Source organism: Aquarana catesbeiana, linkage group LG02 (assembly GCF_042186555.1).
Source record: "Aquarana catesbeiana isolate 2022-GZ linkage group LG02, ASM4218655v1, whole genome shotgun sequence".
NCBI lineage: Eukaryota > Metazoa > Chordata > Amphibia > Anura > Ranidae > Aquarana > Aquarana catesbeiana.
The window spans coordinates 104,955,650-104,980,097 of NC_133325.1; the positions used below are offsets into that span (position 1 = coordinate 104,955,650).

Sequence of the window (24,448 nt, forward strand, 5' to 3'; positions counted from 1 at the left end):
GGCACCTTGACATGAAAATAAATTTGTGGTCACTACTCTTGCAGGATTAAATATGCTTTGCATTAACAACTAAAGCGCCACATAAGTAGCCTAAAGTATTTTATGTATTTGAGTTCCACAAGCCTGAAAGTAGCGGAGCCCAACCCAAAATTTTCCACAGTTTAAATATAAACAAACAATAGCTTGGAGAGATCATTTAAGTAATCCAAAGGCTGATAAAATTACGGGAAATGACTATATATGATCAGAATGGCTTTCATCTGCATTCTGTTAGACCAAGCATTCATTTCACTTTTCAGCTGTGAATAGGAAAAGGCCAGCTGGGGCTAAAGAAAGGCGCTGTCTGTACACAGGTCACAGTACAAGCTGACTTGCCAGAAAACGGAGCGTTATTAGGGGTGAAACTGCAGGGAGGGAAACTCACATACAAACCACATTCAGCAATAAGGGGAAAACAAAACCTATTCCATAAGGGACAGAGCTGCCAAAAGAATGCTGGGTTTGGACGATGACAAAATTAGAGCAGTAGAAGTTACACATATACAGAATTATTAGGCGAAAACAAACAAGTCAGATATAAAATATAGTGCCCTGCAGTCAGAAAGAACTGCCTTTCCCCTTGCTATTCCCAGATGTGCAGACAGGAAATTTATGACAGCTCACTGAAAAGCAAGGTCCCAATTGTAAAAACTTTCCCATTTATTTGGCGAAGGGTGATCATTGAAGTTGACCTTTCCCTAAACATTTCTCAGCTGTGTTAAAATGATCTAAAACCATTGCCAGATTTTCTTTAAATAACACTGATTACAAAAAAAAAAATCCTGGATTGAGCCCTGGGGCCGTATCACACCACATGCACGTACATACCAACAGGTTTTCAGCAACATGCCACAACCTTTCCTGAAGGGTCATTGACGTAACCCAATGCTGGATGCCAAGGAAACGCCATCCAGGAACTTTCTTTGTAAATGTTTGAGGAGTACAGCGAATGATGTGATTATGATGATATATTGGGAGATTAGTCAAATTCAGCCTGTACTTTAAGCAATTAAGAATTATCAGCCAAAAAAGGCGAGAACACTGGAAAAGGAATCATTACCTTGAATTCTTCCAAGGGAGTGTATTTTTCATCATTTTTATGCAGTGAATGGACATTACCCAAAATATTTCTTCCACCTTACTGGGATATAAACATGCATACTAATAGTCTCCAAGACAGTAAGTTTATGCCAGTAGTAGATAATAGCTGCGCTTGGTAAATATACAAGCTCTCACTGTTTGTACAAAATAAGACTCCTCAAACTTTCAAAGCAAAGGGCCAGTTTAAGGTTCTTCAAGTTATAGGGGGGCTGGGGTGTGGCCAGTTGGAGTAGAACATGCCCCATCATTGGTTTTAATAAGAGGAATAGTGAATAATAGTGCCCCAATGGTGGTGTCGGTAGGGGGAATGGTGCTCCATCATTGGTGTCAATTGGTGAAATAGTGCCCGAAGGACCAGATAAAGGCAAGCAAATGGCCACATTCGGCCCCCCGGGCCACAGTTCGAAGACCACTGTTCTAGATCAACCCTACATCAACTTTCATCTCTTCTGTTATTTCTACCTACCATTATATCTGTACCTACCACTGACTAAAAGAGCTACAACTCTCAACTTTCCTTTAAAAAAAAAAACAAAAAACGGGCTGAACTACTCTGTACAAGGCACCTGCTGATGCCTGCAATTGTATTTACCAAAAGCTACTATACTATAAAAACACCAGTATTTCTGGGCATGTCAGGGCATGCAACATGCATTTGCTTATTCATAATGCAGCTTTAATGGAAACACTAAGAATTTGCCAGGTCCAGCACTGTCACATGGTAGGGACAGGAGGTGTGCTTTCCACTAGGCAATTGCACAAAATAGTACAATTCTCTAACACTGCACCGATGTTAAGAAATTCACTACCCTGAAAATTTCAAATTTCCTATTATCTTCAATGTTTTACACTTGTCTTTAAACACATCAGAGGAATTCCACCACATTTTTTCAAAACATTCAAAGGTTAACTGAATTACCTAGAACTTTTCTGATTTTGTTGCTGGTGCCAGGTGAGTGATGGTGCAAAAAGCACTGAGGCCAGAGACCTAGATGTATTAGGTTTAGTAGTCTTTCAAAATCAATAAACATATACACAAATTATACTACAAAACACCAAAGACAAATTAAGAAATGTGGTATACAATCTGGGTCAGTCCTCAAAAGAGATAAGCTTAAAACGTACATTTTGCTAACGATTTATCCTTCAGTGCAACATAACAATATGTGAGAAGTGTTTGACCAACAAAACATGTATTTGGAAAGGACATCCATTATACTGACACATTAAAGACACTGCAAACAGGATAAATGTGAAGCTTAACGTAGACTATCCAAAACTTAAAGTGGTTGTAATGTCTGAAGGCTTTTTACTTTCATGCATGAAGGAAAAAAAAAACCTTCAGTGGGCAGCTTCCCCCTAATACTTACCTAAGCCCCATCTTGATCCAGTAATGAGCAGAGTAACACCCTAGTCTCCTGCTCCTCATTGGATGAAATGCGGCAGCGTGAGCCATTAGCTCCCGCTACTGTCAATCACAGCCAGTGAGGACAGAGCAGGAGTTGGGCTGAGCCGTGCTCTCTGTCTCTTATGGACACAGAGAAAAGAGCTCAGGAGCGAGCATGCACGAGTGCCCCCATCGTAAGTGATTTGCTATGGGGGCACTTGGCAGGGGGAGGGGCCTAGAGCGCTGGCGAGGGACCAGAGAAGAGGCGGATCGGTGCTGCTCTGTGCAAAACCACTGCATAGAGCAGGTAAGTATAACATGTTTGTTATTTTTTAAAAATATAGCCTTTACAAACACTTAAAGGGTCTGTGAAAACAACATATTCTCTAAGAGCAACTCCTAAACATAAAAAAAATTTTAAAAAATCAGTGTCCAGTTTACTGCCTGTGCAGATTTTGTGGAAGCACAGGGGCCCCAAATTATATATTGAGGTAACAGGCATTCCGGGGAAGACTGGTTGACTTAGTGATATGAAGTGGGTTCCCCCTGGCTGTTGCAGTCATATATGTGTACATAACAAAAGATCAGCGCTGCTCAAGTGCTTCAACTTTTATTTATACACAGTCATACATATTGGTGGAGAAACTAAAAAGTTTAGGGCTCGTATGTGACTGTTCCCCTTACTGTACAGGCAATCTACAATGTCTGACATGCAGTAGTTTTATCTTCGGATGGACATGAACAGCAAATGATCCTACTTGTTCTATTTAGGAGATCAAATAAAATGCATATTATTTCTCTAATATGTCCAAACAGCTGTGCCATTAGAAAATTTCTTGTTTAGGCTGGAGTCCTATAACAATGATACTGACAGGCAATACCTTGATACAGATTTTAAAAGAATAATAAAAAAATACTCAATAGGTATAAAGCTGGTAGAGATGTCCGTGAGTTTACCAAGTGGCATTGTGACATCACTGAAGACAATAAGGCTGTCATCGGACTGAATAAAAGTAGGAGACAGAGATGGCTTACATTTTTTTTTCTTTTTTTTTCTTAAAAGTGGCAACAACATGGAAGAGGTGCAGGAAGATTATTTCACCAGAAAGTAATTATGTCAAGTCTGAGTGTTACCATTTATCATGGCTGAAAGATGACACTCACTGCTAGCCAAGGGAAACTGATTTTCACATGCTGCCATACAGATCAATATACTGCACATTTCCTCAAGCAAAAAGTAATTAAACAACAGCAAACTTCACAATCAATACCCAGTCAAACCAGCTCCCTCTGCCATGCAGACGTGAAGGTGTGCAGCTTCGTCAGCTGTCAGTGACTAACCTTAGCTAATACACTGAAAACTGCAGCGCACTCACCTCAACAAGCCTGTTATGAGTAAAGGGATTTGAAAACGCATTCAATGTAGAAATTACTGATAAATCCAGAGGACAGTTAATAGGATGCAATGGGCATATTGACACTTTGATGCGTTGCGGCAATGTGTGCTAAAAGTAGTATCGATATTCCCATCACACACTTTCCTGGATAAGGTTTTAGGAGTAATGAGTGCTGCAGCAACAACCAGCTGGAATTGGAAACATCACAGATCAAATGCACATATTTGTCAGTACACCACGGATCGTCAATTATGTCCAAATCTTTATTGAAGAATGATCACATTACAGAAGACAATGCAATGTTTTGGAGCCACGCAGGACTCCTTCGTCAGGTATGTGACATCACATGCCTGACGAAGGGGTCCTGTGGAGCTCTGAAACGTTGCACTATGTCTTCTGTGATGTGATCATTCTAAATAAAGATTTGGACGTAATTGACGATCCATGGTGTGCTGACAAATATGTGCATTTAACGCGTACTAAACCATGCATTGTCACAATGTATACCAATGCACCTGTTCTATGTGCAGGATGTTGCGGTGCCATTCATTCTATACACTATACAGTTCAGTCTAACACATTACACACCGCACATTACACACCGCACTATGCACATTACAGTCCGTGTAATGTGTTGGACTGTACTGTATAGTGTATAGAATGAATGGCACTGCAACATCCTGCACGTAGAACAGGTGCATTGGCATACATTGTGACAAATAGGATTTCATCGATCAAATACTCGCCAATACTGATCCTTTTTTTAATGTCACGTGACAGTGGCACTAATATGCAGCACTGATGAGGCGTGGAGTGTGTCAGTAGTTTTTTTTTTTTTTTTACAATGCTTCCTTTTTTTTGGGAGGGGGGGGGGGGGGAGTGGACAGTCAGTGTTTTTTTTTTCATTTAATTTTTTATTATTTTTACAATTTTACTTTAAAATATTTAATTATTCTTTTTTTTTTATTTATTTTTTATTGAACCCTGTTGGGGGGGCTCTGGTGGGATGTCTAAACAGACCCTGACATCACCCCTTTCAGAAATGGAAAGATAGAGATTCCCCACTCCCTTTCTCAGCAGCCTCAGCTGCACTGAAGATGAGGGTAGAGGAGAGTAGAGGAGACAGGGGCTCCTCTCCATTCATAAACTGAAACATAGGAAGCACAGATTACGATACTCAGTCATGCATATACAGTCCAGTGATCAATGACTCTGTGCATTCGGAATAGGAAGGAGCCGGTAAATGACAGATTTACCGGTTCCTTCCTCTGCTCTCCATCCTGAAAGATCTGGGACGGGGGGCGGAGGACGACGGGGACCAGGGAACTGAGGAGCCCACAGAGGTGGACGCAGAGGGGAGTCGGAGGAGGATACAGGGGACACTCAGGAACAACTGGTGCAGCAGTGGGAGAAGTTACAATCACCGATCTCCTTGTGTGGCTTTCAATAAAGCAGCTGAAAGCCGCGGAGGGGAGAGGAGGAGAAGCAGCTGTCAGCTGCTTTATTGAAAGCCACACAGAGAGATGGGTGAATATAACTTCCCCTGCTGCTGCACTGATCATCCCTGAGTGTGCAGGTATCGGATTAGGCATCGGGAGCATTTGCACGAGTACAAGTACTGTACTCCTGCAAATACTCAGTATAGGCACCGGCACAATACAAGTATCGGTATAACCCTAGTGACAACGCATGTTTTAGCATGCGTTAAATGCACATATTCGTCAGCACATCACGGATTGTCAATTACGTCCAAATCTTTATTTAGAATGATCACATTACAGAAGACATAGTGCAACATTTCGGAGCTCCGCAGAATTTTGAAAGTGGGTCATGTCCATTTTTTTTCCTCCATTGTGGTATGCTGCCAGCCAATTTATTACATGAATGGGCTGCCTTATCCCAATCCATGTTAACATGTTTAAAAATAGCAATGCATTATTAGAAGATAAAATTGTTTCCTTTTATAACCAACCAGATCCTAGCTGACAATTTCTTACTAGAGATTTTATGTATGTGGTGGTTAACAGCAACAACCCCTCTGTTTCCTTACCTTAATGTTTATTTGCAAAAGCCTTTCAACTCTTGTTACATTCTCTTTTATGTGAATGAACATGATAAATTTTTTAACTTAATATATTGGCAAAAATAAATAAATACATAAAAAAATATTTACCATCAAAATTACACAATGTACATATAAAAGCTATGATAAATGGATATATTTAGTATGATTTAGACATAATGTGACAATGTTTTTACTCGAGATTCTTTTTGACTAACACGCGGCTCAGTATTACAAACCAATTCAGCAGGTCAGGAAAGGTTAAAGGGCAGAGAAAAAAATCTCTAGGTTAGTTGGGAAAAGAAAATCTGACATGCAATTTTCAGGCTGATTTATCAGTGGAAAGCTAAAATTGATAGTCCGGCATTAGCGGGCGCAGGCAACATGAGAAAGCTGTTACAGAGCCCTTCGTCCTGATTTAGCCACATGGATCAATATAAGCCTATACTGTTTCAATTTTGCAAATATTGATTTTTTAATATAACCAGCACAGAGGCATTTATCATCAACTATATCAAAAGAGAGTCTCCACATATTTTATACAGTGTTCTTTATATTTACAGTATTCCAAACCCCCGGCAAATTTTATATTTAGAAATTCACAGGCACCTTACAGACATTGCACGTTTTTTCCCCGCTTTAGGTGGCATACCCCCCTAATTGTCATAAATCCCTTGTGACTGGCCAGACTCAGGGGTGTACCTTCAGAAGAAAAGCAATTAAGAGAAGGCACAATGCATGGCGATTTCAGGGGATAGCAGCAGTACTATTGTACTTCTGGGCAGCTAATATTTTAATGTAAAGCTTACATACTGCTGGACCACATACTGACCATACACAGCAAAATTATATATAATTATACTGTATATATTGTGTGAAACGTAACTCTGTATTATGTTGCATAGTTGGGTTAAGAATATTCATTGAGTTAAAGCTCAGAAACCTAAACCTGCAGTTACATAATTAGTCCATCCAGTTCAACCCACAGTTGATCGAGAAGGTGGCAAAATACCCTTATTGGGCCCCTTGCACTTGGGGCGTCTAGCTGCTGTATGCGCATTCTGGCATTTTAGTGCGCCCAGGTGGCAAGGGTGAAGCTTCCACCCAGCCCCAGAGCACAGAAGACTGGGATTCTGAGATAAATATTTTTTGTCTAGAGTTTCACTTTAAAGGTAATTTTACACATATTTTATCTGCAACCATGAGAAAACATGTTTCTGAGATGCTTTTGTGAAAAATGGAAGGTTTAAGAGATGCATTATGATGTATTAATAGTGCCTTTGTTACGTTCTCTCACAGTGTGTTCCAACTAACTAAATTGTACAGAAAAATATAATTAATTAAAACACAGCAGAAATAAGTTAAAAAACAGAAAAAAAAAAGACAAAAAATGCAGGTACACCTTTAAAGGTTTGTGAAGACATGAGAGTGCCTATTTTCTCCTGGATGCCTCAGGCAGTGAAGGAGTTATTATTTACATTAACATTTGCTGCCATGCATCACATGACGCAATTCTATGGCATTTCAAAAGGTTAACTTAATTTCTTCAGTTTTTAAATGATCAATATGAAGCCAGAAACAAAATTTGATTTAAAAGACATTAATCCATTTAAAATGAAGAGAAAGAGCAGACAGAGTCCACCCACATTCTATGCTCACAAAGCACTTTATTGGGTCATCACATAATTAGACTAGAAAAAAAAAGGAGTATTTATTGTATGTGTACACAGGGCATTACAGAACGACGGGCATCAGGTTTAGTAGCAAAAATTATACCCAGGCTTTTTATTATTTGTTTTATGTCATCACAGACTAAACACAAGTGACTGTGTTACCACTACTGAGTTTAGCCGGCCGTACACTATACAACTTCATTTCGATTTACCAAAACAATATAATATGAGAACAAACCTAAACGATACACTCAATTTGTATTAAATCAGTCAGGCCCTTGCACTACATAGTCGATCTAAAGGAGATTGTACAATCAGACTGAATAGAGTAATGGTTGGCTCTACATTGTTTTGAGGATGAAATTGGTATGGAGTGATTGGGAATGGAGCAATGCAACCTAACACTGTCTTGCCATACGTCTAGAAGTCAATATATATTAAAATCATTTTTTCTGGTTGAATGCCATTTAAATTATATTTTAGACAAAGAGAGATGGATTTTACTGAAGGACAATGTTACTTGCACCAATATAATCTCATGTTGCTCTGATTAACTATTTATAAAGCAGTAAAATATATCAACTGATAAACTATAGTAGTCTACAGCTGACAATACAGGTTATGGTCTTCTTCGGATTTGTCAACAGCTATTGAGTCCAATGGCCTGCCTGTCTGGATACACATGGAATGGATTATTAAGACACATTACAAAGTTCTAGTAAACCAACAGATTGTACAATCAGACTGTAATCTATATAGGTCAGTTTTATGTGTGTGATCCTCTTCTGATCAGAAGTATATAACCTTAGTGTAGACCTTCCAGTATTAGTGTGATAGTAGTACAATGAAAGGGGTTGGCCAAAGACACAAAGGTTTAAATTGTTATGTACCTGGATGAAAAAAAAAAAAACCTAACTGTAAGAACAAACACTAATAACAGGCCATTTTTACAGGATGACATGAAAGGAAAAAGGCCTTCACTCTGATGAAAGCCTCTTATTATAAAACCCATAACTGTCGCTATCAAAAATTTTCAAAGTATAAAGATAATGTTGTCATTATTTGTTAGGTGCATATAATACAGATGTGATTTTGCAGTGAAATAAGGAAATCTTATCTCTCTCTCCTCATCCTTTTAGTTAGTAGAGCAAATATCTGCATTTTAATCCCCCTCAGCTTCAGTCTTGCCAGACTTCTCAGTTTTGTCACTTAAGAGATCACCACACCATGACAGAAAGCTGTGTCATGCAAACACCCAATAAATATATGGATTGCACAATACTAAAGGAAGAGCATACTGTAAGTACTTCAAGAAAGCCTGGACAATAGGTTTACCATAAAAACATCAATGAAGATTATGCTTTAACTGACATGCACAAACAGGTCTCAGAAAAAAAAAAAAAAAACATTGTCCAATTTTAAACTAGGCTATACTAGGTATCAGAAGTGGACATTACAAGACCAAAAGACCAACAGTGTCGATGGCGATGGGTTTGTTTTGATGAGCACTTTGTGCATGAAGATGTGCTGAAATGCAAGCTGGTATAAATCAGTGCTTTTATCCACTCACTGTGCCTTCACCAGTGCTAGTGGTTTCAAAATGACTTAATCTATTCTATTACACATATTCCTGATTTCACAAGTAAAGTGACTGATCTTAGTATTTCTTAAGCTAAGCAATTAACACATGGTGAGATCACCGCGGTGATAATTGTCACTGATAAGTAATTAAAAATTTGCCATTGAGTGAAAGATTTTTCTGCCATAATGGAAAATACCTGTGATAGTAAAGGTGGGCCTTTTCTCCACAACAAGGGAGTTGTCCACCCATCAAATACCACTTCCACCTGATGCCCGAGTTGGAGACAAATGGAGAGAATGGGCACATGACTGCCCCTCCATCTCTAAGTAGTATTGTTTTTGTGGCCACTGAAGCTACCAGAAGATGCCCTGTTGGGTGATGAGTACAAAGTTCTCTAATGCAAAGACAGAAAGGAATATCCTTGACAGTGTATCCCTCTGTAACTCCACCCAGATAACCAAAAAAAAGGCCATTGAACTTTAACAAGTAAAAGATATGTTTCATGTGGTTAAAAATTCACTTACAATAGTCAATGTTAGAAAATAGGGATACTGTACTATAAACATCTCACAAATTACAAATACACTGGTGCTTTTTTTAAATGCAGAAACCAAATAGCACCATGTGTCTGGGTAAATTTAAGCAATAAACAGGCATTTAACTGGTTTCTGTGGGCAGCATCACCTCTTTTCCGCTATACCAGATGTGGCCCTTTGCTTGCTTTTATCCGGCCCTTGGAGGACTATTTCATCCACTGACATGAACAATTGGGCATGTGTTCTCCCAATCACACCAATGAAGGGGCACAATTCCATCCAATGACACCAAAGGAACACAATTCTTTCCACTGACACCAATGATGGGGCACTGTTCCTCCCACTGACACCAACAATTGGGCACATGTCCTCCCCCACTAACACCAATGAATGGGCACAATCCCTCCTAATGACACCAACGATGGGGCACTAATTCCTCCAAGTGACACCAACAATAGGGCATATGTTCTCCCCCACTGACTCCAATGAAGAGGCTCAAATCCTCCTAACGAAACCAACGATGGGGCATCAGTGTTACTAGTGACACCAACGATGGGGCCCTAGTCCCACCAGTGACACCAACGATGGGGTATTGTGTACTCTCACTGACACCAGGATATTTTCTACTCCTACTGGCCTCAGTCTGGCCCCATAAAGTCTGAAGGACAGTATACTGGCCCTTTGTTTAGAATGTTTGGAGACCCCTGATTTATACAGTTTTAGTGTCTAAAGAAACACTGACACACATGGAGTGGACTCTTCAATGACTGTTGTACAGAGCAATATAAAGACTCTGAGTTTAGCATATGTTTACATACAGATCTATACAACCAATGAAAAAGGGAAAAGTGTAAAGGGAAGTGAAAACGTTTTTGGATACAAAGAAGAACCATCCATCCAAAAAACAACTCCTGGATACTCGGTCTCAATCACATATGCCTGGGACAGAATGATCTTCAACTACAGCTCTAAAAGTCATGTGCGTCTCTAGAAGTACCCCACATTAATTATGGGGACTAAGGACTGAATTGTTTGACTACCAATATACATGCCACCTATGTAAGGGAGATCATTATTCATTAACACTATCTATTATTTCCTGCTGGCTAAGTTATTACAAATTATCAGGATAAAAATGCAAAACACTCACTATAAAAATTGTTTTGTATTGCAGTGATTTATCACTAAAATGACACAGAGTAATGGCTTCTGATCTGTAATGAATTGTCCATTTAACCTTCCTATATGTCTTCCACACAGTGGGCCTGTCTGTGTATGTGAGATAGACCACTGTCATCCTGAGTCTGTGACATGAGGCTCTCCATGTCTAATGACTGGCAAATAGCTCATTACTGGCAGTCTGGGTTCTGAATGAATCTGACCTGAAAACAATTAATCATGTTTAGCAGGAGGAACATATAAAAGCTGGGCTCCAAAAAAACACCACTTTTCTATTGACTGTTTGTGCAACACACAAAACTATGTACCGCCTAAGAAGACTCTAAGCAAAAAGCAACATCTAAAATGAAAAAGAAAATAATTTATTCTTTCCTTTTACATGCCCGGTTCCTTAAAAGAAAACACTAAATGATACCCCTATTCTCCACAAATAATTCATACACATCGGCTACTTAATGGCCCTGTAATATATTTTTCATGAAATTAGTTTCTACCTGTGTTTTTCTGTCTCACCTCTCCTTTTCTCCCTTACTTCTATTAGTTTACAACAAGAAGTGAACATTAGTTGCAGTCATGTGCACTGCTATATGCACACTCTTCCTTAGTCCATAGTCCTTTGTCCCTGGTCCATCTTGGGGGAGGGTGCCTATGTTCCTCCGTAAAGTGGGGCCATGGAGTATGAATGTAGCCGCCCTCTAACAGGAAGTCAGCTTAAAGTAGCATACAAATAGGAATTTGGAGATTTGGAAGAAGCGGCGAGCAATAGGAGTTTTTTTGTAACCAGTTTATAAAAAAAAGTTTAGTTTAGTGTCACTTTAATATTTGGTTGTGATTTGTATGCTCAGGACACCACCTGAACATTCCAGATATCGAAACACCAAATTGGTAGCGTGCATTTTAGCACAGGAAACTGAAATGTGACCTGAAGACAACACACTAGCTTTTTTTTTTCACTTCAGCCCACTTACAAAATATAAACCAACAGGAAATAATTATGGTAAATAATATCATCTTAAAAGAAAAAAAAAAATTTCATTAAAATTTTGTTAAAGTGGTTGAAAAGGCTCAAGGTTTTTTACAATAAAAAAAATGTCAGGGTGCAGCTCTCCCTCCAGCCCCCCCCTTATACTTACAGTGCCTTGAAAAAGTATTCATACCCCTTGAAATTTTCCACATTTTGTCATGTTGCAACCAAAAATGTATTTTATTGGGATTTTATGTGATAGACCAACACAAAGTGGCACGTAATTGTGGAGTGGAAGGTAGATGATAAATGGTTTTCAGAATTTTTTACAAATAAATATGTGAAAATGTGGGGTGCATTTGTAATCTGTCAATACTTTGTAGAACCACCTTTCGCTGCAATTACAGCTGCATGTCTTTTTGGTGATGTCTCTATCAGTTTTGCACATCTGAGAGTGACATTTTTGCCCATTCTTCTTTGCAAAATAGCTCAAGCTCTGTCAGATTGGATGGAGAACGTTTGTGAACAGCAATTTTCAAGTCTTGCCACAGATTCTCATCTGGTTTAGGACTGGGCCATTCTATCATGAAAATGCTTTGATCTAAACAATTCCATTGTAGCTCTGGCTGTATGTTTAGGATCATTGTCCTGCTGGAACCTCCGCCCCAGTCTCAAGTCTTTTGCAGACACTTATGCCCCGTATACACGATACGATTTTCCGACGGAAAATGTTTGATAGGAGCTCCATCGGACATTTTCCATCGGAATTTCCGTCACACAAAATTTGAGAGCTGGTTCTCAAATTTTCCGACAACAAAATCCGTTGTCGGAATTTCCGATCGTGTGTACACAATTCCGATGCACAAAGTTCCACGCATGCTCGGAATCAAGCAGAAGAGCAGCACTGGCTATTAAACTTTTTCTTGGCTCATCGTATGTGTTCTACGTCACCGCGTTCTTGACGTTCTGAATTTCTGACGAACTTTGTGTGACCGTGTGTATGCAAGACAACTTTGAGCCAACATCCGTCGGAAAAAAAATATGGATTTTGTTGTCTGAAAATCCTATCGTCTGTACAGGGCATAAGAGATTTTCTTCTAAGATTGCCCTGTATTCGGCTCCATCCTTCTTCCCATCAACTCTGACCAGCTTCCCTGTCCCTGCTGAAGAAAAGCATCCCCACAACATGATGCTGCCACCATTTTAGGTTCAATTTTGGTCTCAACTGAATAGTGCACCTTCTTCCACATGTTTGCTGTCCCCCCCCCCCCCCCCCCCGTATGGCTTCTCACAAACTGCAAATGGGACTTTCTTTAAAAAATGGCTTTCTTCTTGCCACTCTTTCATAAAGGCCAGATTTGTGGAGTGCACGAATATTAGTTGTCTTGTGGACAGATTCTCCCACCTGAGCTGTGGGTCTCTGCAGCCTCCAGAGTAACCATGAGCCTCTTGGCTGCTTCTCTGATTAATGCTCTCCTTGCCCTGCCATGTCTTGGTAGGTCTGCAGTTGTGCCATACTCTTTCCATTTTTGGATGATGGATTAAACAGTGCTCCGTGAGAGATGGTCAAAGCTTGGGATACAATTTTATAACCTAACTCCGCTTTAAACTTCTCCACAACTTTATCCAAGACCTGTCTTGTGTGGTGCTTGACCTTCATGATGCTGTTTGTTCACCAACATTCTCTAACAAACCTCTGAGGGATTCACAGAACAGCTGTATTTATACTGACAATAAATTACACATAGGTGGACTCTATTTACTATTAAGTTGACATCTGACGGCAACTGGTTCCACTAGATTTTAGTTAGGGTTATCAGAGTAAATGGGACTGAATACAAATCCACGCCACACTTTTCAGATATTTGTAAAAAAAATTGAAAAACCATTTATCATTTTCTTTCCACTTCATGTTGGTCTATCACATAAAATCCCAATAAAATACATTCACGTTTTTTGGTCGTAACACGACAAAATGTGGAAAATTTCAAGGGGTACGATTACTTTTTCAAGGCACCTGAGCCCAGTCTCGATCCAGTGCTGTGACTAAGAAAATGGCTCTCTCAGGTCTTGCTCTCCTCATTGGCTCACACAGCAGCGGTAGCCATTGGCTCCTGCTGCTGTCAATCACAGACAGTGATGAGGAGAGAGTGGTGCACGGGGCCAAGCTGCAATCTGTGTGTGAATGGACACAGAGAGCGCAGCTCAGGAACTTGCTTGCTATTGGGGGGACTCGGCAGGGGGGAGGTGCCAGGACTTCCAGAAGGGGACCCAAAAGGAAGAGGATCAGGGCTGCTCTGTGCAAAACCATTACATAGAGCAGGCAGGTATAACAGGTTTGTTATTATTTTTAATTCTTTCCTTTAGAATAAATTTAAATAATATAGAGATCACTTTACTGCTTGTGTGCCATCATAAGTGCACAATATGAATGCGAAATTTAGATACTGAAATCGGAAGTCCTTGAGTTATAGTTGATGTTCTATCAAATGGACAATGATCAGTATGATGTGCTTAAAGTGGTTGTAAACCCTATTCATGACATTTGACCTAAGCACATATATGTGTAGTGTTTACTTATCTCTCTCTCCAAACCTCTAAGTGTCATTTCTCTCTGGTGCTTCATTCCACTGTTATCAGCAGAGTCACTTCTGACAAGCTTTCCAACACATGAGATAACAGTAGCTGAAAAGTCAGCGAGCAAGCTTAGCAGAGAGCTTGTTTTTCAGACTACAGCTCTGCATAGTCTTTTGTTCCTCTGCCTATGTGTAGGGGGAGAGGGGTATCCTTTTCTTCCAATCAGCTCTCACACAGTGTAAATCCAGACTCCCCACCCACCCCTATGTGCTGCTGAAAGAGGAAAAAAGATTTCTAACATGATCTGCACTTTCCAAAGAGTGTAGAAAGGGGAGGACAGCAGATATACATGTAAAACTTATGTAGGAGGATTTGTTTCATCTCTGTGTATCATCTGAGGCTATTAACTACACTGGGTATATGTGAGGATTTACATCCACTTTAACCCTAACATTCACCATATATATCTGTATTTTTTTTATACAAACCATGAAGCCATAAGTGACTTTGATATCTTTGTTCTAATCTTAAAACTAGAGCCACTCTAGCACTAGTATGGACAACTTGTCCAATTATTTTTGTGCACTATCTGTACACAGTATCAAAAAGATAGCAGATAGAGTGCTCTCAAACCCATGGTGGTTAGGACCACAATGGTACTTTGTCACCATGCATTTTGGCTAGAGTGAAAATGTGGTCATTAGCAAGGTGCATTGGGGAGCCATTAAAAATATATGGTACTGCAGCGCGCCTGCAAAAGGACTGCATGCTTTGAGCATGTTCCCACAATGCACGAATGTGAACCTCGCCTAAGTCCTGTACTGTAGGGCCCATAAAGGAATGAGATCTGCTATGGCTACATTATTGACCTTGAATACTATTCAGCCATTTGGTTCCAGAACCATAAAAAGATAATCTAATGTGCAAAACTTTAAACTGGCATCATCAATTTGTGCATTAATAAAGTGAAACTCCAGCTTTGTCAAATAAAAAAAATAAAAAATTAGCCCAACATTTTGTAAAATATAAAAAGTCATCTCCCACTGCAAAATCCACCTTATCTCAATTGTTGCCCCAATAGAAACTCTATTCTGTCGCTGAATGAATGGTACCCAACCCACTTCCCGTGGGCCCAGGCTGTCTTGCATCACAATGCCAGCCTGGGCTCAGACTCCAATACAAATTTGCACTATTAGACTGACCACTGTCCCTGAAGACAAAAGATGATGACCAGAGGCTGACAAAATACCAATCAGAAGATACCAGGAAAATATATGGAATTTTCTAAAAAAACTAGTGTAGGAGAAGGTTTTTTCTCAACATACTGGATTTCTGCTTTAACAAACACAGTGATTCACAAAAGGAAAAAAGATGGATAGGCTGCAAACAAAGCAAAAGGTAACTTAGGTCATACCCTTTAAAGAAAAAAAGACAAAGTTACAATTTATCCTACCATTCAGTAATAGCCTTCTAGATGCATAACTGATTGATTTAATGCTGACAAATTTTGCTGTAGCAATCTTCTGTAAAATTGGTTTGAGAGTTCCTTGGCTGCATGCAATGAATTTCTCATTTTAAGCCTTAACTGGTTGTACTTCATCCTTTATGCCTCTGGCTGAAATCTTTTGTTTCTTCTACTACTTGCAGTCTTCAGGTACAGAGAGAAGGCCACAAACCAGAAACGTTTCAATTTACTGCTTACATACGTTCATCTGGACCAGATTACCTATGTGCTTTTCCAAATTTGATATTTTAAAATAATTCGTCACAGAATACATACACTTTTAAAGAATCCTACAGCCACGCTGTATGGAAACAGATGCTTGTTAACGTTACCAAACAATACACATTGTTGAGGAACAACTTTAAATACATCAAAAGCGCCAAATTATTACACTGAGTAATGTTTGTTTTATAACAATAGGCTGCAGTATTATTGTGGTTGAAATATTATATACGGCAAAAGACTCAATTTTTTTTTCTCTCTTTAAACCCCTGTAGTTCAACATTTCATCTTAAAACAGACCTACAGTAAAATTACCTCCCTCCCTTCCCAATATGCTGTTTGGGACCATTTAGTGCAAGTTGTGACAAAATGCGGGGACACTGGTCCTGTGATCTCTGCCAAAGCGGAGAATGGCAGAGACACTATAAATAATAAAAATCCTGCCAGCTATCCTAAACAAGCCCTAAGCTACAATTAGCTTCAGGTGTGATTAAAACAATCCATGTGAAGGTGACTCAAGTGCCTATAGACAGCTGCTATGCATCAATCACAATCGCATAATATGGGAAAAAAACCTGTATAAAAATAGTAAAGAAAATGCAGCGCTGTGCGATAATAGCCTTAATGATAAAAAAGTACTATTACAATAACATCAATACTAAGTATACAAAAAGAGAATATAAAATATGGTGCAACGAAAATTAGTAAATCAAGTAAGTTCACAGTGAAAAAAATCCTTCCATTGAATAAAATGTGTCCAAAAAACAATGTCCTCAGTAATCTTCAAATCCTCAGACATTAAAGTGCATATGTGCAATACTACTCCATAAAGTGAATCTTGTGCAGAAAAAGCAATAAGGTGGGGTGACTTTACACACGTGTTCGCACCCCCATGAGACTGCGCTCACCTTAAGCAGTGTGACCGCACTACTAAGTTTTGTCCACATAAGCTGTTGAACCACTCCTGGGCTCTTAGTTAAGGAGTTAAGTTTTCAGCAGGATCCCACGGTTACATCCACAGAGGATATCCTCAATGTTAAAATAAGAAAGATGCTGGCTAGTGTATTATCGTTTGTTTGTAAGTTTAATTAGAAAAAAGAACATCAGGGTACTCACATTTTAATGCACCTTTAAAATGTGAGTACCCTGAAGTTCTTTTTTCTAATTAAACTTACAAACAATAATACACTATCCAGTCTCTTTCTTATATTAACATTGAGGATATCCTCTGTGGATGTAACCGTGGGATCCTGCTGAAAACTTAACTCCTTAACTAAGAGCCCAGGAGTGGTTCAACAGCTTATGTGGACAAAACTTAGCAGTGTGGTCACACTGCTTAAGGTGAGCGCAGTCTCATGGGGGTGCGAACACGTGTGTAAAGTCACCCCACCTTATTGCTTTTTCTGCACAAGATTCACTTTATGGAGTAGTATTGCACATATGCACTTTAATGTCTGAGGATTTGAAGATTACTGAGAACATTGTTTTTTGTGGACACATTTTATTCAATGGAAGGATTTTATCACTGTGAACTTGCTTGATTTACTCATTTTTGTTGCACCATATTTTATATTCTCTTTTTGTATACCTTTTGTATACTTAGTATTGATGTTATTGTAATAGTACTTTTTTATCATTAAGGCTATTATCGCACAGCGCTGCATTTTCTTTGCTATTTTTATAATTGCAGAGACACTGCCTGGTCAGCTGTGCCTCCAGGCTTAAATAAGTTAATTGGCTCTGTCTAAATTGGCCCTAGTATGTGTACAGCTGTGGCCAAATGTTTTGAGAATGATGTAAATATTAATTTTCACAAAGTCTGCTGCTTCAGTGTTTTTAGATCTTTTTGTCAGATGTTACTATGGTATACTGAAGTATGATTACAAGCATTTCATAAGTGTCAAAGGCTTTTACTGACAATTACATGAAGTTTATGCAAAGAGTCTATATTTGCACTGTTGACCCTTCTTTTTTAAGACCTCTGCAATTCACCCTGGCATGTTGTCAATCAACTTCTGGGCCACATCCTGACTGATGGCAGGAGTTTGTCAGGATTTGTGGGGGATTTTTTGTTCACCCGCCTCTTGAGCATTGACTACAAGTTCTCTGGGATTAAGGTCTGAGGAGTTCCTGGCCATGGATTTAAAATTTCTATATTTTGTTCCCCAAGCCACTTAGTTATCACTTTTGCCTTATGGCAAGGTGCTCCATCATGCTGGAAAAGGCATTGTTTGTCACCAAACTGTTCTTGGATGGTTGGGAGAAGTTGCTCTTGTACCATTCTTTATTCATGGTTGCGTTCTTAGGCAAAATTGTGAGTGAGCCCACTCCCTTGGCTGAGAAGCAAACCCCACACATGAATGGTCTCAGGATGCTTTACTGTTGGCATGACACAGGACTGATGGCAGCGCTCACCTTTTCTTCTCAGGACAAGGTTTTTTCCAGAGGACTCAAACAATGTGAAAGGGGATTTATCAGAGAAAATTACTTTACCCCAGTCCTCAGCAGTCCAATCCCTGTACCTTTTGCAGAATATCAGTCTGTCCCTGATGTTTTTCCTGGAGAGAAGTGGCTTCTTTGCTGCTCTTCTTGACACCAGGTCATCCTCCAGAAGTCTTCTTTTCACTGTGCATGTAGATGCCCTCACACCTGCCAGCTGCCATTCCTGAGCAAGCTCTGCACTGGTGGTGCCCCATTCCTGCAGCTGAATCAACAACTGTAGGAGACGGTCCTGGTGCTTTCTGGACTTTCTTGGGCATTCCGAAGCCTTCTTCACAAATGCAGTGGAAATGTTATTTATGGGATGAAGTTAATTTTCATGGCAAATAGGGACTTTGCAATTAAATGAAATGAAATTCATTTGGTCACTTCATAACATTCTAGAGTATATGCAAATTGCCATCATAAAAACTGAGGCAGCAGACTTTGTGAAAATTCATATTTGTGTCTCTCAAAACTTTTGGCCCCGACCATGTATGAATGTGAGTTAGGGACCTTCGACTGTAATCTTCTTGAGGGCAGAGACTAATGTGAATTTATAATATTCGGTATCTCACAAAAGTACATACACTCCTAGAATTTTTGTAAATATTTCATTATAACTTTTTATGTGACAACACTGAAGAAATTACACTTTGCTACAATGTAAAGTAGTGAGTGTACAGCTTGTATAATAGTGTAAATTTGCTGTCCACTCAATATAACTTAACGCACAGCCATTAATGTCTAAACCGCTGGCAACAAAAGTGAGTACACCCCTAAGTGAAAATGTCCAAATTGGGCCCAAAGTGTCAATATTTTGTGTGGCCACCATTATTTTTCCAGCACTGCCTTAATCCTCTTGGGCATGGAGTTCACCAGAGCTTCACAGGTTGCCACTGGAGTCCTCTTCCACTCCTCCATGATGACATCACGGCGCTATTTATGGGGCTCCCCTACTAGTATAGGTGTGTCCCCATGGGGGGATTTTGCTTCCTGTCCCCTAGCGGTCACTGGATTTGGGCTCTTTTCCTTGCTGGACTCTATCAAAGTGATCATTTCATTGTTTATAATTGTTTTTGTTTTATTTGTTTGGTTATTATGATATACTCTTTTGATGTTTTTCTGACATAGTCATTAGATATACAATCTCCTAAGGAAGAAGCGCAGTTATGCTTGTAACATGTAGAGCGAACTTCCTGTGTGACCTCATACTCAACCACTCAACGCACTTTATCTCCATTGGATGCTGCTGCTACTAGTTATTTTTTCCTTTTGCACCAATTTATATATATATATATATATATATATATATATATATATCTTGGAGGTGTTACTTGAGTCTTTGGGGTCACAGTACATGTTGGCATTCATGGCTCCCTCAATGAACTGTAGCTCCCCAGTGCCGGCAGCACTCATGCAGCCCCAGACCTTGACACTCCCACCACCCTGCTTGACTGTAGGCAAGACACACTTGTCTTTGTACTGCTCACCGCCACACAAGATTGACACCATCTGAACCAAATACGTTTATCTTGATCAGATCAGATCACAGGACATTGTTCCAGTAATCCATGTATTTAGTCAGCTTGTCTTCAATAAACTGTTTGCGGGCTTTCTTATGCATCATCTTTAGAAGAGGCTTACTTCTGGAATGACAGCCATGCAGACCAATTTGATGCAGTGTAGTGTGCAGCGTATGGTCTGAGCACTGACAGGCTAACCCCCCAACCCTTCAACCTCTGCAGCAATGCTGACAGCACTCATATGTCTATTTCCCAAAGAAAGTCTCTGCATATGACGCTGAGCACGCACACTCAACTTCTTTGGTCGACCAAGGCGAGGCCTGTTCTGAGTGGAACCTTTCTTGTTAAACCGCTGTATGGTCTTGGCCACCATGCTTCAGCTCAGTTTCAAGATCTTGGCAATCTTCTTATAACCTAGGCCATCTTTATGTAGAACAACAATTATTTTTTACAGATCCTCAGAGAGTGGAGTGGGAGGGAGAGCGATAACACCAAATTTAACACACCTGCTACCCATTCACACCTGAGACCTTGTAATACTAATGAGTCACATGACACCGGGGAGGGAAAATGGCTAATTGGGCCCAATTTGGACATTTTAACTTAGGGGTGTACTCACTTTTGTTGCCAGAGGTTTAGACATTAATGGCTGTGTGTTGAGTTATTTTGTAGGGAACAGGAAATTTACACTGTTATACAAGCTGTACACTCACTACTTTACATTGTAGCAAAGTGTCATTTCTTCAGGGTGGAACAAGAAAAGATATAATAAAATATTTACAAAAACGTGAGGGGTGTACTCACTTTTGTGAGTTACTGTATATGTAAGGCCTGTGTAAATTGATGGCGCAATATAAGTACCTGTAAAAAATAAACTATAAATACAATGTATGATGACAATGGTTCATAAAATTCATCTAATCTAAAATGTCAGGTTGCATTTTTTTTTTAGGTTTTCTGATTTTCATGTTATACAAGTTACATTCTATGGCCGGAAGGCTTTTATGTGTTCAAAAATAAAAAGGGGAGCTAAAAGGGTTAGTTCACCTTTTCAGAAAACAGAGTGGATCAGTCATGCTCTGTGCTGGTGCTGACCAATCAGAATCATTCTGATCTGAGCCCAGAAGTGCTGCAGACAGAAGCAGGAGAAGAGTGGAGATTTCAAATCTCCAAACTGCTGCACTGGCTGCGAGGGTGTGGGTATTGACAGCTCATCACCCATTGAGGTAAGTACAGAGAGGGATGGGGGGGGAGGGGTTAGGGTGGTTAGTGCACCTTTTGATTTTTTTTATCTAAAAAGGTGACCTTACACTTCAAATCTGGCTTTAATATTTCTACTTATAGAAGAAGTTCCAAGAGTAATAGTCATTGTTTTTGGGAATTAGGGATTGGCCTGCCAATTGTAAATAAGGTCCAGCTAACTGCACCTATACCTAAACAAAGTATCCTTTCCTGTTGCAGTCCATTTGGCCGAGATCACCTGACTGACCCTGGGGAAATTGTGGACTGCGGGTTTCTTTAGTGTTGAGTAAACATTGAAAGGAAAAGTGATCTTGCAAAAAACCTTACCATTAACAGTTTATAGGAAGAGCAAGGATTTTCTAAACATATAAGTCAATTTCATATTATTTCATGTATTTTGTGAGCGCCTTTCACATATGTGCTTAGTGTTCAATTTCCAAAAATTGACCTTGTCAAGTAAGCGACCTCCTGTTTTCACCATGCAGCAAGACAGCTGCTTGGCACGGGACCTGTAATCTGGAGGAGATCACTGTAGTAGCGGTGCTACTACAGTCATTTCTAGCATCTAAGGGGATTCCACAGGTATGGCACATACATACTAACATCAGTCCAAGCTGGCCCAATGTACCTTTAAAAATAGCCAAACCCAGAATTAATCTTTAAGCTTCACTTCATTTTGCACTTAACTTCCATGTTATTAACCACCCTAAGCTCCAGGCAGTAAAACAAGATTGATAAAATATTCCAGGTTTACATGTTCAATTGTTCTTTAAATACATTAGGATCATATTTATATTGCGATGGTGATGGCAGAAATATATAGAAGGGTATTGTGTTTACGCACCTCTGAGATATGGCTCCCCATGCTCCATGCTTATTGGTCAGGATGTTGAGGATTTTTTGTTTTAGTTGATTGGCTGTCACATGATCCCTATGCTTGGCTGCACTGATGAGATGATCACACATCTTTTCTTCCTCTCTTCTATCTGCAGCATACTGAGCACACTGTGACTAAAGGAATACAATACAATTTGTTAAAATCAACCTTATTTTTGTTGAAAGTAACTAAAAAAGTAAGCACTGTATACAAATACGTAAAATGACACAGAAGACACAGCAGCTCCCATGCTTGCTGGATCTTATTTTGGTGAGAAATTTATAATAAATGACCAACCTTTAAAATATATTATATACTTTAGCATATAAAAATACCTTTTATTCCCAGTTGACAGTTAAAAAAATTCCTACTTTGGAAAAATAAAAAATGATAAAACGAGTGAATTAATTCTTCAAATGTATCTTTACTGGAAAGCAAATAAGCAATTAGCACAATAGCATGGCTCTATAATGAGGCTAATATTTCATTCTTTAATTGGAGTGCAAGATTACATTATCATGCTTCACTCTGAATGATGGTTTCATGAATATTAACACAAAAGTGGATGCAATGATTTGGAGAAATACTCAGATTTCAAAAATGTCCCAGGCTCTTTATACAAGGGCAGCATGTATAAAGAGACTACTGCCGGAACTAAAGTAGGGTAGTTCACATTTTAAGGATGTATGATTTTAGTGTATTTTTAAATTAAAAAAAACAAAAAAACAAAAAAAAAAAAAAAAACCACACCATTAACTTAACATTTCCAAGCAATGCTGAAAATATAAACAATTACTTTTTGGCAGGAGAAATACAACATCATTGTGTACAGTTGCCCTATAAGTTGTCAATGAGTGTTGCCCACTAGGTCTTATACTTATCTTAAGCCCCAAATTCAGCAATCTTTACTAAGCAATTGTGCTTGGTATCGCACAACCTTTCTTATGAAAATGGCTGTTTAGCACAGCCCATGCACGCAGTTGCCTCATTCATTCCAATGGGAATGCTGTACTCATTTCGACCTCAAGCAATTGCTCAGACCATGGCTTTCCCACATCAGTCATTTGGGGCACAGGGCACATGCTTAATACAAACCAGTAATTTTTAGAGGAAAGGCTGTGCTATTCTAAGAGGGGGCCCACACAGTAAAGATCACTGTATTGAGACTGAAATTTAGTATAAGACCTATTGAGTAGCACTCAGTGTGGTGGGGCAACCTATTAAAGTTCAAGTGCAAAAGTTAAATAGCCTTAGATACAAGATCCACTTCTTCAACAGTGGTCCACTCCTTGAGGTAATATTCTAGCAATTCATCTATAGGATTAAAAAAGAAAAAAATTCAAGTAAAAACCTATAATTACACTTAGAACCTAGGCAATGTCGTGATCCTTCTGTTGTGATCCTGTGAACACTGCAGATCCCAAATTTTGTGAGAAATTTTTTCTCGGAAGATCTGGAATACTCATTAAGGTCACACACTCTTGCGTGGAAGCCAGGTATAACGTATGTTGTTAACTTTTCTCGATGGATGCTTTTTTTCTCGACAGGTAGAATGCAAGGATTTTACAGAGAAGGTGTGCAACTACTGAATAGGCTTTAAAACATTTAGCTGGAGTTTTGCTTTAAGTGATATTTTTTTTTACATACATCAGTTGCAGCTGTCTGATTTTTATTTAATGAAAAATTAGTTTGAATCAATCATGTTTAACAATGACAGTTTTCTATATTCCATCATAAATAACATGCCTTGAACAATATCAGAAGAATTATTTGAGATAAAAGATTTTAGAACAGCAAAACCAGATTACACAAAATCCTGGTATAGCTAGGTAATCCCCTATATCTTCTTCTGCAGCTCAAATAATATCATATTTAAAAAATATAAAGAAAACATACATTAAAGTGGATGTAAACCCGATTCATGAAATTTGAGCTGGGAACATATATCTGAAGTGTTTTCTTATCTCTCTTCAAAGGCTTAAGTCCCAAGGCTTTCTCCTGCTCCGTTCATCTCCGACAACTGTGATAAAACCAGCCTGAATTTTGTGTCAGGATGGGTGCTATAAATAGATTAGCAGAGAGCTGATCTATTCACAGCACAG

At 39.2% G+C, this 24,448-nt stretch overlaps 1 protein-coding gene across 9 annotated transcripts in view; it reads right to left on the reverse strand.

The window, feature by feature from the left end:
• NBEA (neurobeachin) overlaps positions 1–24,448 on the reverse strand; it is a 919,734-nt gene that overhangs the window by 287,892 nt on the left and 607,394 nt on the right. For all 9 annotated transcript variants that reach the window (XM_073613318.1, XM_073613319.1, XM_073613325.1 and 6 more), the window contains one exon: positions 22,314–22,480. In XM_073613318.1, coding sequence (XP_073469419.1) covers positions 22,314–22,480 — 167 coding nt within the window. The remainder of the gene's footprint in view (positions 1–22,313; positions 22,481–24,448) is intronic.